The sequence below is a fragment of the Brassica napus genome, chromosome A2 (assembly GCF_020379485.1).
Source record: "Brassica napus cultivar Da-Ae chromosome A2, Da-Ae, whole genome shotgun sequence".
Taxonomy (NCBI): domain Eukaryota; kingdom Viridiplantae; phylum Streptophyta; class Magnoliopsida; order Brassicales; family Brassicaceae; genus Brassica; species Brassica napus.
The window spans coordinates 6,798,247-6,813,495 of record NC_063435.1 but is presented as its reverse complement, the minus strand read 5'-3'; the positions used below and the strand labels follow the sequence as shown (position 1 = coordinate 6,813,495).

Below are 15,249 nucleotides of genomic sequence, written 5' to 3'. Positions count from 1 at the left end.
GTTGGTTAATTAAGAATCTAAGATTATTTATTTCCTGTTTCATTGTACTGTTCTTTTTTGTCAACAATATCACAAAGATAAAACTTGAGAGAATTTCTTCATAAAACTGATTCATAAAGCCAAATTCTACAATGAACAGTTGGTCAAGCATGTATTTGATGTTTCACTTTTTTTTACCAAAAAATGTTTTGCACTTACATATTCCCTTATATGTTTTTTTTTAACATTTAACAACATATATATAAAGTTTTGAAGGCAATAGTCAACTTCCATTTATAGAGTAATGCTCTTTTTTTTGTTCATTATTCTATTTTTCACTCTATTTTGTAATAAAATATAGAGATGGAGATGATCTTATACTTCCAAATTCCAATCGAGTAAGTATGTGTTTATTAAGATTATTGTTTATAGTAAGTGGAACAAAAAACGATTTTTCATTTTTCATTTTATTTATTTATTGGGTTTTGAGCAATGTATTTTCTTTTTCTTTTAATTTCCATAATGATGTATGTTTTTTTTAAAAAAAAATCCTATTTATAATAGAAAACCTTTTCTTATAAAAATATTCATTGGAAATCTCATGAGGTAGTAACATTTCCGGTCCTATCTGAGTTGTGATGTAATCGAACTACCTTTCCCGATTACGACATTATATTGCACATTCATTTTTTGTCAACCATTATACTATTGTACATTCATTCGAAATAAATGAAGGGTGAAATTCATATTCGTTTAACTAGAAAATATTAATGAATAAAATTTGAGAATTTTGAAAGAAGTGAAAAAGTTATGCAGATGACTTTGGCATATTTTTCACTTGATTGAAGTAAGGAGTGAGCCTACAACAAGAAAATAAAGCAACAAAACGCCTTACACACGCTTGCAATAAATGTAAGATGGCGAGAGCCATGCATGTATTGTGTGTTATGTGTATGTATGCATTACAATATGTATACTACTATGTAGGCCAAGTGCATTATATTGTACCATGCACTAAATTAAGATTCAGTTATTGTTTAAAATGTACGACTTAGTTTGTGATCTGGTGTAGTTCAGTTTTTAAATAATTTACAGAACAATGAAGATTGTTTTAAAAACAATAATTATTTTCAAAGGGATGAAGCAAATATAATAGAAGATGGTACTTTTGGACTGTGGTCTACATGTGACGGAAGGCCATACAAAAGCGAAATATCAGTGAGTTTACTCCGAAAATGAGTTTAGATGTTTGGCAAACTGAACATTTGAGTTTGATTTAATAAAATAATAATTTCTTGATCCTTCAAATTCAGCATAAACTGAAATATACCAAAATATGATCATATAACCTATTCACACACTTTGATGTGGATAGACGTACAATATCATAATAATAAATTACATGGAGCTAAAAATAATAATATGACTTGGCTTGAAAACAAAATTTAACCAGACAGAGAAAATGAAACTATATTATACAAACAACAAGTACAAAATAAACGAAGTGCATATGCAAAAATATAAATTCCCATCATCCTTCCGCTTTCACAGAAAAATATATATACTCCCATCATCCCATGTTTCATTTATTATCATTAGGCTAATTATCATCGCCAAATTATTTTTTTATTTTTCTAAATTATTCTTTGGTATTCTAAAAATGATCCAACTCTCCAGCCCGAGAAATTAAAATATAAGGAATATGAGACGTGTATGTTTAAGTTTTTTAATTTATATATTTGTTTTAATTCATTTTAAAATTCTATACATCTGCATTATTATTATTATTATTATTATTGTTAATTTATACATTGAAAATTGATTATTGGTTAGTGAAGAGAGTTGGAAGAGTTCAGTTTTCTTCAAAAGTACCATACTTTTTAATTATCATTTGTCCGTTAAAAGCATATTTGTAACATATGCGAAAAGCCCAAGATTTGGAAAGATGTGTCCAAAAGATTAACATGGTCTAGACCTACGATGATTACTGGAGAAAAATATGAAGCATTCTGCTTAAATTTCAAATCAGTTTTTTTTTTCTGAGTGAAAAGGTTCAGAAGTATTTTCTCAAACTTGATTGTTTGTGGTCAATACGGAACGGTAGGGGTGGGCACTTTACCCGATATCCGAAGTGGCACCCAAACCCGATCCGAAAAACCCGAACCAAAATCTGAACCGAAGTAGCAAAATACCCGAACGGGTATTGAATAAGGAGAGATTGGATACCCGAACCCGAACGGATAATACCCGAACTCGAATGGATATCCGAAGATAACCGAACATTTGTATAATTAACCTTATATTTCTAGTTTACATCTTTCATTTTATATAAAATATTTATATTGATACTACACATACTTTAAGTTCATATGATATACATACAATTACGGAAAAAATAATTTGCTACTCACTTAAAATGCATGTCAAGTTTTTTATTTCAAAAATTAACAAAAAATTACATCCAATTTTTTTTTAAAAATAATTAAATTAATGTCTTTTTAGTTTTAAATGTTATATCCAAATCTATTTACCATTCAATCTATTAAAAATAAAAAATTAGTTAACAAAAAGTTGTATTTTTAAATACAAGAAACTTGAGAAATGAAAATTTTAATTTTTTTTTCAAAATCTAAATATCCGAACCCGATCCGAAATAACCGAATCCGAACTAAAAATATCCGAACCCGACCCGAAGTACAGAAATACCCGAACGGGTTCTACACCTCTATACCGAAATATTCGAAAATCCGAAATACCCGATCCGAACCCGAACGGATACCCGAACGCCCACCCCTACTGAACGGTAAAGAATGCGAAGTCATAATGTGTAAATGATAGTAAAGTACATAGCAAATATTTATACAAAGTCGAGACCTACAATGATAATAACTCCAGTTTAGTTTGGTACAATAACAGGACAGAGTCTGTGACTATTTTGTTTCCGGACAAAGGAATGAGTTTAACATACAATGCATGCTATATTGGATTCTATTTTGTTTTTGGACAAAGGAATGAGTTTAACATAATAAGCTGTTGACGGACAATTGTATTAGTAAATTATCATTTGTTGGGCCTAATGGGCTTATAGATTCATTTGAAGCTTAATGGGCTTATCTATGCATGAGAAGAAGCTGTCCGAGTCATCATCTCAGAGAAAGAAGAGAAGAAGACTTTTTATTTTAGCCTCTGACCTTAGCAACATCGTAAGGAAACACCAATCTCTCTGAAAAAGGAGATAAATGGTAGCTTCTCTGCGACTCCCTTCTCTCACCTCCCTCCTCTTTCCCGCCACCACTCGTTATCCAGCAGCTCTCCGCCGGTCCCTATGTCTACGGAACAGACCCGCTTCCGGATTCGCGACGGCGCCGAGCGGCACCGCTTCGCCGGAGACTAAGTCTGAGGTCGGGAGGCTACCCAGGTCGGACCAAGCCGTCACGCCTCGCTCGCAGGACTTCAACGCTTGGTATCTGGATGTCATCGCCAGCGCTGAGCTCGCGGACTACGGTCCGGTTCGTGGTACGATGGTGATTCGTCCCTACGGTTACGCGATCTGGGAAGCGATTCAGGTTTCTTGTTGAAAACTGTTGAGTCTTTGGAATATAGATTTGAAGTTGATTGCCTCCTTTGTTGTTGTGGTTCGCAGGACTACTTGAATGTGAAGTTCAAAGAGACTGGTCATAGCAACATGTACTTCCCTCAGGTACTGTTTTAAGTTGAGCATCATATTAAGACAGAGTCAACTATATAGTTAGTACAAGACAGATGAAATTTAATTACAGTTTGAAGTTAGAACATTAGATGAAGCTGGTGTGTGTTGTTAGCTCAGACATAGTTTAGAATATAGTTTGTGTAAGACTGACTGATTAATTAGAGATTATTTATCTAAGTTTGCTTCTTGGTGATAATCGTTTTTTTTTTTTGTATTCTTAGTGTTATCCTTCAGAGATTTTTGGTGCAAGGGCTGGGTTTTTTTTTTAATACATAAGACAAAGTTTCATTACATGTGTTCGTAAAGGAGGAAACTTTACTAGTAATTAAGTGAATGGATTGCCATTCTTGTTTTCGTCATCATTGCTGTTGTGTTCTTATGTTTTTATGTTACATTGAGGTTTCGGTGATAGTTTGTTATTAATCAAGAACAGGTGTTTTATCTCTTATGTTAACTCTATTCCAAACTCTGACTGAACAAACAAAACAAACCAGCTTCATCTAATGTTCTACTTTCAAACTGTAATTAATCAACAACACGTGTTTCATCTGTCTTGTACTAACTAGCTTCATCTAATGACCTTTTGTACAGTTTATACCATACTCGTTTATTGAGAAAGAAGCTTCACACGTTGAGGGATTTAGTCCTGAGCTAGCTCTTGTCACTGTTGGAGGAGGAAATGAACTTGAAGAGAAGCTTGTGGTAAAGAATTTCTCCGGCATTATTTTGTTGTGCCTAAGTTCTGGCTTTGATTGTTACACTTGTTGAGGTTGTGGCAGGTTCGGCCTACCAGTGAAACAATTGTGAATCACATGTTCACCCAGTGGATTCACAGCTATCGTGATCTTCCTCTCATGATCAATCAGGTGCGGACAGAAATTCAAATTTGTATATTATTCTTCCTATATGTTATTTTACTGCTCCTGATTAATTTCGTCGTCCTGTGGTTTAGTGGGCCAATGTCACTAGGTGGGAGATGCGGACAAAACCATTTATTAGGACTCTTGAATTTCTATGGCAAGAGGGTCACACTGCTCATGCCACTCCTGAGGAGGCAGAAAAAGAGGTTTGTTCTCCACTTTGTTATAACCAACTCATGGAGTCTTTTTTTTTGTGTGTGAAGAATGTTCAGTGCTGTATTGCAGGCAAAGCAGATGATCGAGATCTACACCAGATTTGCTTTTGAGGAAACTGCTATACCTGTGATTGCAGGTCGAAAATCAAAGATGGAGACCTTTGCTGGTGCTGATACAACCTATACTATTGAGGCTATGATGGGAGATCGGAAGGCTTTGCAGGCTGGTACCAGCCACAACTTAGGCCAAAACTTTTCTCGTGCTTTTGGAACTCAGGTACAGAACTATTATCGTAGGAGTATATCATATTTTTCTTTTTATTATATGATGAAAGCATTGTTTCCTACCTGTGGTTCATCTATGCTTTAGCTTTATTCACATTCTTTTTGCAAATTCATGTAAAATGAGATATATGAACATGCCAGTTCCAAGATGAGAATGGAGAAAGGCAACATGTGTGGCAGACATCATGGGCAGTCAGTACACGTTTTGTCGGTGGGATTATCATGACTCATGGAGATGACACTGGTCTTATGCTTCCTCCCAAGATAGCTCCAATACAGGTGCCTTAACATTTTCATTTTGCTTTATATCTGAATAACATGATAATGACAGTGCATTATCTTCTCTTTTCTTCCTTGGTAGGTAGTGATTGTACCTATTTGGAAGAAAGACAGTGAGAAAACAGAAGTTCTCAATGCTGCATCATCAGTGAAGGAAGTTCTCCAAACTGCTGGGGTTAGAGTTAAGCTTGATGACACAACAGAACGAACCGCAGGGTGGAAGTTCAATTTCTGGGAAATGAAGGTTCGTTACTCTCTTAGGTGTGAAAGATAAAAATCAGCTCTGATAACTTGTGTTTGCAGGGAGTCCCTATAAGGATTGAGATTGGTCCACGCGATGTTTCTAACAACTCGGTTGTTGTCTCGAGGAGGGACATACCAGGAAAGGCAGGAAAAGTGTTTGGAATATCAATGGAGCCGTCAACGTTAGTGGCATATGTAAAAGAGAAGTTGGATGAGATCCAATCATCACTTCTTGAAAAGGCAATATCATTCAGGGATAGGTACACATTGTTTATTGTCATGTTTCTTCTCCCATACAAGACTCTTCCTCATCACAATATTTTGTTTGATGTGATTGTGCAGTAACATAGTGGATGTGAACTCATACGAGGAGCTCAAAGCTGCGATTTCTTCAGGGAAATGGGCAAGAGGTCCATGGTCAGCCAGTGACTCGGATGAGCAAAGGGTAAAGGAGGAAACAGGTGCGACCATTCGGTGTTTCCCGTTTGAACAGACTCTAGGGAGCAAAACATGTCTAATGACTGGTAATCCAGCAGAGGAAGTTGCTATCTTTGCCAAGTCTTACTAAGGAGGCCTCTCGTTATTTTTACACACATTCTCAAAAATTATATCCAATCTCTGTTTATTAAAAAAAAAAGGGGTCCAGAAGTGCTCTAAGATTTTGTTTCCGTGGCTGTTGGGAGTGGAGTGATTGTTTCTCTGGTATTTTCTGGTGCATTTGCCCCCAATAACTTTCTCGTCTTTAATTTTGTAAAGGAAAAAAATGAATGATTGAGGATTTCAAATGGCAAATTCCTTTTATTGCACTCTTCTGTCTTCAGCTCAGCTCTTGTTGTTTCATTACTAGAAGAGACTGTTCTATTGGTTAACGAAAGATAGACAGAGAGAGGAGATAGATAGGGTCCAATCCATAATCTAGTCATAACCATCTTTACATGAACTTGAGGACTTTCACTCCAAACCCAATCCCTATGAAGGTTGCAATGGAGATACCGAATATTCCTGCTAGAATCCCAGGTACGATCAACGAGTTCCATCCCTTTGCAGTCGCCATACCAGCTGCAGTCGTGGGTCCTCCAACATTAGCATTTGATGCCAAAAGCAGCAACCTTAGCTCCACGTTGAGCAGCTTCCCTACCCCCAATATCACAGCAAGATGTGTCCCAATCTGGACCAATGCAAACAAGAATATGCTCGGCGCAGTGTTTATCACACTCCATATGTTTCCGCTCGCACCTATCACAGTGAAGAACACCTGAACGAAAAAAAGTAGTTTGATGTATAATTTTTTCAGAAACTTTGCGTTGTTCTTGAAAATGAAAGTGTGTATGATTCTCTCTCACACGTACCTGCATCAGAATCAGAGCCATGGCTTCTCCAGATGGAGCAAGACGACCAAACTGGGAGGGAAAGACAGTCGCTAAAACAACAACCACGGCGGTTATAGCTGGCAAGCTACCACCCGAAACCCCGAAATGCTTTGTTAGCAAAGCCCCAACCTTGCATATAGCTAATGACACAGCGATTCCAGTAGCTATCAGTAGCACAGGGATTTTGTTTTCAGTTTCAGAACCTTTGCTCGTCTCTGCATCTGTACACGGGAGCGCAACATCTAAGTTAGAGAGTTCAAAAACTTAGTCTATCCAAACATCACAGCTAACATTCAGACTTTACCACTAGTTGGTGGAGGTAGAGTTTCAGCAGGTATTTTGGAGCCAATAGCGAACAAAGACGTGAAATAAACAGCGCATATAACGTTATCAGCAGCGAGTCCAGCAGCTAACACTGATGGCGAAACTTCAAGAGCATTGGCTATGGCAACATAGTTGACAGCTGGACAAAACAACAACAATCAAAATGCACAATCCAAAACTATAAGAGAGAAATGAAACAAAATCAGCATCCTCGAGAAAGTAGAAGATACAAATGGAGCTAAGCTACCTCCACCGATATGCCTCCCCATGAGTGCAGCTGCAATCTTCCAACTATCCGGACCAAGTGCTCTCATCGGCACTAGGTAGTAAGCCAAAGCTGTACCCACTGTTGTCGCAACTGTAATAAAACCACGAATAGAAAACGATCAAGCTTTCTGATAACATAAGGGGGAGACATGATTCATGTGGGTCCTGGGCCAAGCCTAATAAAACATTCGCCTTTAAATAGACCCTTAAATTTGTAAAAAAAAAGTTTTAAGCCTCCAAATTATTAAAATCTTTCCTAAACCGTCTATAGCTTCAAAATCTCAGGGCCACTGAATGGTTAGAGATGCCGCAAGCAAAGATCATATAGCCTAATTGACTACAAGTTGAATAAGCGATGATCCTCTTTAGATCGTTCTGTAATATTCCAGTGGTTGCCGCAAGGAATGTACATTTTCTTCAATTTCGCCTTCCAATTCTTCCAACTCACTTGTTAATTTTTATCTATCCGCAAAAATAATTAGATAAAATAGATTCGACCTTGTAACCGGTTCTCACCTGAACCAATAACAAAAGCCAAGAGAAGCTTTCCAGTGGACTGAACCACACGGCGCAAGTCAGCTCTAAAGAGCAAGAGAGGAACAGCCAAGGGGAGCAAGAAATTCAAGACGATAGCAAAAGCAGGAGAGTCCGAAGAGATGACGCCAAGGTTACTAGCGGCAAGGCCAATGAGTGTGCTGACCAACGCACCACTCACCGCACTCCCCACCTTCGTCTTCTCCGACCTGTACTTCCAAGGGAAATCAATCACACCACTTCTCAAAAAACAACAGATCATTATTTACCGTACGTACCAGAGACCGAAAGCGCCAGTGGCGAAGAGCGCAGTCCATGTTCCCCATTCGTCGTTTCCGGAAATGAGAGGCGTGTTCAGCTGCGATCTCACTCTCACCGATCTGATCGGGGACGATGCGTTACGAGAGTCGCTAAGCCGCGGCGAGGAGTTGATGATGGAGAGTTTAGGAAGATCCTGGCGTGAGACAATGTGCGATCGCCGGCGAATTAGTCCAGACGTCGGGGATGAGAGGCCTGTCGCGTTGAGGAACGCCAAGCTCGTCGCCATATCTCGGAGTCTGCGAGTGCTTTACGATGGAAAGTGACGATTAAAGAGAGAGAGAGAGAAAAGTGGGAGTGTTGACTCCATACATAGTGCGTCAACTTTTCTCTCTCATTCAAAATATCAACATCCACCAGCACCTACAATCAAAATTGGTTTTAATTTCAAACCAGTAAACCAAAATTGTACCGAACCAATCCATAACTTGTATATCAATAGCCAATTGGTTCAATTCGGTTTAGCCAGAAATCTGAATCCGGTTTAAAAAAGCGTGAACCATTTTCCGATTGATAAGAATTAGGTGTAGTGAATACGTCACATTCGCCATATCCGGTTCGGTTTCCTTGTTAACCGGTGGTTAAACAGTGTTTTCGCCATCTTTGGGAGTTTTTAGAGTCTTCGAGATCGCGCTTTGAGCTCCCCCGTAAGTTGCTGCTTCCATGGAGATTATCTAAACAGTTTTGATCTATAGTTTACAAAGATTTAAACTTTCTGGGGTTGTCCTTCTACTCTCTCTAGTGTGTTCAGCTTTGTATTGTATTGATTACTTTGCAATTAGGGTTCTGTCTCTAATAGTTACTCTAGTTCATCGCTCTTAGAACGGACAATGAATCTGAGTACACAGATCTTGCTCCTTTGACCTAAAGGTTTCTCCTTTTTTGGTGCTTACTTCAATTCTCATGTAGAAGCCTCTGTTTTCGGACAATGTAGAGAGTTGTAACTGGGTTTTGTTAGATTATGTTTAACCTTTTCTTTTGATGACCAATAGTTCGTTTTGTTCTCATGTGTGTTCACTATTGGAATCTTGAAAGGGAACTTGTTTTACATAAACAAGTCTTGTTGCTTATTTTCAGGTGGATGCATAATACATATTCTTAATATCTTGAGCTGCCTGCAATTAAATGGTGACTACACTATCCTTTTATTTCAGTTCGTATATCATCAATTATTTCGTTTTCAACTCAGTCAAAGTTAGCCTTTTATCTAGCTTCTCTATTGAGAGAGGTTCAACTATCTCTTCATTCTTCAGTTATTTTGTTTGGTATTATTCTCTCTTATGTTAACTATGTATACGATCTTCTAACTAGTTTTTTACATGCTTCAGGACACCATTGGGTTTGTAGATGAAAAGAGCGAGAGCAGATTATATGTTGGAAACTTGGATCTTAGAATAAACGAGTAAGGAAAAAAGAAAAACACCGTGAAGCAAAGCTTATTGTTACTGCCCATAGATCAAAACTTTGAAACCTTGTCTTGTTGATAGGGCTGCGTTGATAAAGATGTTTTCTCCATATGGGAAGATCATATCAGAAGACTTCCTCTGGCACACACGCGGTCCAAAGAAAGGAGAGCCACGCGGCTATGCTTTCATTCAATACAGCTCTAAAGAGGTAACCAATAATCTGTCTTTCCTGTTTTTTTTAAGTGCTCCTTAGATAAGATGGAAAAAAATATATATGGTCTAATTTTTGATTGAGCAAATCTCCTGATTTCTACAATCTAAAGTGAGTACACAGGAAGCTGAATTGGCTAAGGAGAAGATGCATGGGAGATTAGCTTGTGGTAGGCCCTTGGTGGTTCGTTTAGCTAGTGACAAGCTTCTAGAGGATTCCTCTCATGATCGTCCTAAAAGATTATTACCAGAAGCAAACAGAACGAGGTCTGCAAGTGGAAGCAGCTCAGGACAAATGAGCCGAGATGAAAAAGTAGCTGCCATTAAGAACAAACTCAAAGCGTTGGAGGAAGATGAGAAACAACGAGATCCCAAGAAACTGAAGAGATAAAGATCCCTTTGAAACACAAAACAAACTTGATGTAAAAGAGAGTTGAAATGTTTTTTTTTTCGAAGTTAAACCAAATTAAATTTGGAGGAATGGTATCCTGTTTTAGTAGTGCCAACTAGTGTTCTGCCCCGTACGTACGGGTAAATTTTTTTTTAAATTTGATATCAAAATCAAGATGTATTAACACAACATTTATTATTGGGCCCGGCTATCTTACACAATATTGCATCTGCAGTGACATCATGCAATAATAATTGAAACAACTTTGGAGAACGAATACTTCCGATAATGACAATTAAAAAACTGTAATATAAAAAGAAAACATAAGATATAATGAAGATCAATTTCAAACATACCAAAATATTATCTAATGATATTATCTTTCAAGCATATAGTACATATGATTAGGTTAATTCATCTTGAACCCATATTTTTGTTTTGAATATGACAACAACATGCATCAGTAGTACACAAACCATAGAAATAATCATGGCCTTTACAAAATATGGTGCATCCTCTGTTTCCTCCACGGTCACAAGTTTCTGTTCCATCGAAGCATTGAACATCCATCTGATCTGTTCCATCATTAATTTATTAAGTTCGTTGAATCAGAATATGTATGTTTATCAAAAAAAAGATGAATCATGTTCATAACTATCAAATAAGGGTACAAGAATAAATCATAGTACCTGGAATAATAGCGGCTGTCGTATGAGAATGAGCACAAGATATGATGAAGAAGAATGTAAAAACAAATGCGACTAAAGTTTTCACAGTGATATTCATTTCTAGTATTTTCTCAACTTTTTATGAATCCTTCTTTGTTAGTCTATATATATATATATATATACTAGCTAATACAAATATACAATAAAGTCATTTATGGCCAAAGATGAAAATAATATATATCCACATTTTTTCCTCATAGTGTTATAGTGAAGAAGGTAATAGAATGATTTCTTACCAAATTTACGTTTGACTTGGTAAGATAGTATTTAAGATAAAGAGGGTATATGATTTTGTTTGATCCATGACTTCAACCTTGCTTGATTTGCAGAGAATTAGCATAAACATAAACATAAGCATTATCCAATCAACATTTTTTTTCAAAAGCATTTAGAATAGCATCTACGTGGTGCAAAACTGCAAATGGTCCTCAAATGCTCTCTATCCAGTGGCGGATGCATGTGTATTAAGAGGGTGACACTTGCACCCACAAAAATTTCAAATTCTTTGTAAATGTTAGCTATTCTTTTATATTAAAAATCACATTTTAACCTCAATTTCTATATTTATGTGTAATTTGCCCCCACTAAAATTTTATGCTACGTCAGCCACTATTTCTATCAATACTTTCATATGAAGTTTTTGGTAGAGCAATTGCATTAAGAATATATAAAATCTTTCAAATAATTTAATATAATAATATCACAAAATTATTTTTATATCCAAAATTATATTAAAAAATAATATTTTTTATAAAAATAAATTTATTAAAATAAAATAAAATTTAAATATTAAAAATTAAATTATTTTAAAATAATTTTTAAATTTTTAAGAAATTAATTATTTTTTAAAAAAATGTTAATTAATTTTAAATAAATAAAATTCTTTTACATTTAAAATATAAATTATATATATAATTAAATATAATTCACTATCGTCAATAAAATATAAAAATTAATATACCTATACAAATAAGCAAATTAATTATACATATAATATATCTATATTTTCAGAAATAAGCAAATTATATATCATATAATAATTATATATATATATATATATATCATTTGCTGCTCTACCAATCATTTTATTAATTGCATTCATAAGAGTATACTGTTTTTATAGTATATTGCTACTACTTTGTCATCCACTCTACCAATCAAGCATTACTAGTTAAGAAATTGTGGAGGTTAATTAAGTATCCAAATTATATTTTAGCATGGGTGTTATGAGGCAAGTGTTACAGACTTTGTTCGCTATTGCTCGTAGTAATCCATCATAGGCCTGGACAAGTATTTCAGCAGCAAAATCATTGTTATCTTTGGTTAATAGGAGAAAAGTTCATTTTGGCTATGAGATCAGAGCTTTGGAGGATTCTTGGGTCCCATCGTCTTCGGCTAGACCGGATCAAGCTATTGCACTAGTCAATGCCATTTTGGAAGCTTTAGTGGTGCTAGACAATATTTCACTTATACAAAGCTTGGCACTGAGTCAGTCAATCACTGCACATGGATGACTTACGTGGAGTTATACGAAATATAGTCAGTATACATTTAAATACGGATGGATATTGGGTGGCCAAATGATCCTTAACAGGAAAACTATATCAATGGGTACAGAGCCGAGCATGCATCTGTTTCAAGCATTTGCTTGGAAAAATAAAGACATCTAAAAAATACGCCTTTTTATATGGCAGATTACGCATGGAAACTTGGTGGGTATGAGTAATCTTAAGCTCTACAATATGTAATGTGATAATCATTGTCCTTGATGTGGGGGCTATGTCTGAATCTATAAACCATGTGATCTTCAAATGGCCTCCATCTCTTCAAACTTTGAACTTAGGAACTAGACAAACCTGCCATCAATTTTCAGAGATCGAGTTTATACACCAATCAATATGTCCTGGAGAAAAACCAAATTAGAATACTTATAACAGGAGAGAGATCCATATCCAGGAAAAAAATTCACCCCAAAGCTCGAAATGACAAGTTTTTTTAGAGGAACTAGTTTGATATCCATTAGACACACAGAGGAGGAATCTCGAGCTTGGCATGAGGCAAATATGGGAGAAAATCAACTTGACGTACAAAAAAATCATCAACTAACATAAGCTGTAATCTTTCAAAATATTTGAATGTTCGATGGTTCTTGGCGTCAAGACTTACATTTTAACGGTTGCGATGTTGGATTTGGAAAGATCAATCTAGGAAAACACTACTTGTTAGAACCAGAAACCGTAGGAGAAGGTTGTCTCCACTACAAGCTAAATTTGAAGCATTCATATGGCCGATAAAATGTATTCTCCAACACTCAACATGCAACGCTTTGGAACAGATTGTCAAGATCTAATAATAGTGATTCACAGTCCAGAAGCATGGCACATATTTTCGAGAAAGCTGAAGGAGATAGTACCACAAAAGAAACGTTTTCAAAACTTCAGAATTGGTACTTTTCTTGAACAAAAAATTCTAGGCCGGACTCATTATCTAAGTCTGTTAGATCTTTTTATATGGTGTTATGTTTCGTTGGTTATTCTATTCCGATTTGGTTACTAGAATTTTTACTTTAAGTATTAGAATAGTCATGTAAAGTTATTAAATTACTATTGGTTAAAAGTTTTGGGATCTTAAGATCGAGTACATGAATTAATTGATCCTAAACCCCCTCCCTAATTCTAGGTTAATGATGGTGTAGATTATATACTTCAGTTAGTCATATATACAATTTCCCTTTCACCCAAGTGAATTAGATGTTACCTAAGATGGTAATGAAAATTCCAATGTTACTGGAGACAGTAATGAAAATTTCAATGTTACAGAAGATGCCAATCAAAGGTGATAAAAAATACATTAACAGAAAAATGGAAACCAAAGAGAAAAACAAAAAATCTTTTTGTGTTACGCTAAAAATAAAAATTAGTATTTATGTTATTTAATTCGTAAGCCGGTAACATCCTGTAGCGAGAGTACAACCTCGCCGGTATGAGTTATCCGGTCGATCCTTTTGACCATGTTGTTTAGCTGGTACATTGTGCTTCAGTGCATCGTAGTTTATATACCGTGTCCCTTGGAGAATCCTATGGCTCACACCTATATATGATATCATCTTCGTGATGTCTTCTGTTCCACCTTTGATGCAATTCCCACTTAACCAGTCACATTTTATCTGTCGACATTGGACTAATGCTGGACATAAAGCCATTGAGATGGTCATGACAATAACCAAGAACTTCACAAGATTCATCATTGAATGTCAAAGAGGGGTATGAAATGGAGAGTAATTGATTTCGTTACTGATTACAAGCCTTCTTATTGTAACTAAACACTTGATTTAGTCTACAATTATATATATGTTGATTTTTATAGGTTCATGTTTTATGACTACATATTCATTTGTATTAATGGTTCTTGGAATATTTGACTTAATGATTTTGAATTCTTTTACTTTGGGTAAAAATCTGGTCTTCATACCTGAATTATAACAATTTAATCATGATTCATTGTACTTGATAGTTGATATTATTCAAAGAAGACTAGTTGAACTAAGCGAGTCAATTCGCATAACATAAACCGGTCAAAAAATTAATTATTGTTTTCCATATTCATATTAGCATTTAAGGCTCAATCAAAATTAAGGGAAGTGTATCAAAATAACTGATAGGATGCATTAGAATTTAGAACATGAACATGTATTTCAATTTTTATTTAAAAAATCATTTCATAGTTGAATATTGCTAGTGTTTTATACTCCTTCCGTTTCTTAATGATAGACTTTTTAGAAGAAAAAAATTGTTTCATAAATAAGTATTTTTGTGTTTTCTATGAAAAAATTGTAAACTTCAAGAAAATTAGTTGATTTTATTGAATTATTATTGGTTAAAAGTTATTAAAAATTAAAAATTACAAAAAATGATATATTTATTATAGTAGCTTAATATGTTTTCTTAATATGTGTAAAAATACTAAAAAGTCTATCTTTGTGGAACGGAGGGAGAAAAAACAAAAACGAATCTGAATGGGACATGATTTTATATTAGTATTCGTTTTTGCTTTTTATAAAACATGATTAAATATTAATATAAAAATAAAACCTAATCCAATACGGATGATTTGGAATGATTTATATTTTAC

The 15,249-nt window shown here is 35.3% G+C and overlaps 4 protein-coding genes and 1 long non-coding RNA gene across 9 annotated transcripts; 2 read left to right on the top strand and 3 right to left on the bottom strand.

Moving 5' to 3' along the window:
* Nucleotides 1-3,121: 3,121 nt before the first annotated feature.
* LOC106391433 (proline--tRNA ligase, chloroplastic/mitochondrial) lies at nt 3,122-6,376 on the top strand. The gene is made up of 10 exons (XM_013832073.3): nt 3,122-3,545; nt 3,623-3,679; nt 4,280-4,390; nt 4,468-4,554; nt 4,641-4,754; nt 4,834-5,040; nt 5,190-5,327; nt 5,410-5,571; nt 5,631-5,830; nt 5,913-6,376. Exons 1-10 carry the CDS (start codon nt 3,219-3,221, stop codon nt 6,136-6,138), a joined length of 1,629 nt encoding a protein of 542 aa, XP_013687527.2. The 5' UTR covers nt 3,122-3,218; the 3' UTR covers nt 6,139-6,376.
* On the bottom strand, nt 6,347-8,714 carry LOC106391452 (uncharacterized membrane protein YjcL-like). Its single transcript, XM_013832096.3, has 6 exons — nt 8,344-8,714; nt 8,048-8,274; nt 7,512-7,622; nt 7,245-7,403; nt 6,920-7,161; nt 6,347-6,825 (listed from the first exon to the last, which is right to left on the bottom strand). Exons 1-6 carry the CDS (start codon nt 8,610-8,612, stop codon nt 6,502-6,504), a joined length of 1,332 nt encoding a protein of 443 aa, XP_013687550.2. The 5' UTR covers nt 8,613-8,714; the 3' UTR covers nt 6,347-6,501.
* A 220-nt stretch (nt 8,715-8,934) lies between these two features.
* Nucleotides 8,935-10,611, top strand: LOC106419178 (probable RNA-binding protein 18). Of its 5 annotated transcripts, none has more exons than XM_013859949.3 (5): nt 8,935-9,030; nt 9,461-9,511; nt 9,712-9,785; nt 9,871-9,997; nt 10,124-10,611. In XM_013859949.3, the coding sequence occupies exons 2-5, from the start codon at nt 9,509-9,511 to the stop codon at nt 10,388-10,390; spliced, it is 471 nt and encodes a 156-aa protein (XP_013715403.2). In that variant the 5' UTR covers nt 8,935-9,030; nt 9,461-9,508; the 3' UTR covers nt 10,391-10,611. The 5 variants fall into 5 exon arrangements, with proteins under 5 accessions (XP_013715403.2, XP_048610090.1, XP_013715397.2 ...); XM_048754133.1 differs by having other exon boundaries at nt 8,995-9,103; nt 9,462-9,511; XM_048754137.1 differs by lacking the exon at nt 8,935-9,030 and adding an exon at nt 9,110-9,253.
* Nucleotides 10,612-10,734: 123 nt separating this feature from the next.
* On the bottom strand, nt 10,735-11,391 carry LOC111205499. The gene is made up of 2 exons (XR_002658126.2): nt 11,080-11,391; nt 10,735-10,965 (listed from the first exon to the last, which is right to left on the bottom strand). It is a non-coding gene; the product is annotated as an uncharacterized LOC111205499 (long non-coding RNA).
* Nucleotides 11,392-13,165: 1,774 nt separating this feature from the next.
* On the bottom strand, nt 13,166-14,924 carry LOC106419204 (protein RALF-like 18). Its single transcript, XM_048754121.1, has one exon. It carries the CDS (start codon nt 14,363-14,365, stop codon nt 14,051-14,053), a length of 315 nt encoding a protein of 104 aa, XP_048610078.1. The 5' UTR covers nt 14,366-14,924; the 3' UTR covers nt 13,166-14,050.
* Between the last annotated feature and the right edge of the window lie 325 nt (nt 14,925-15,249).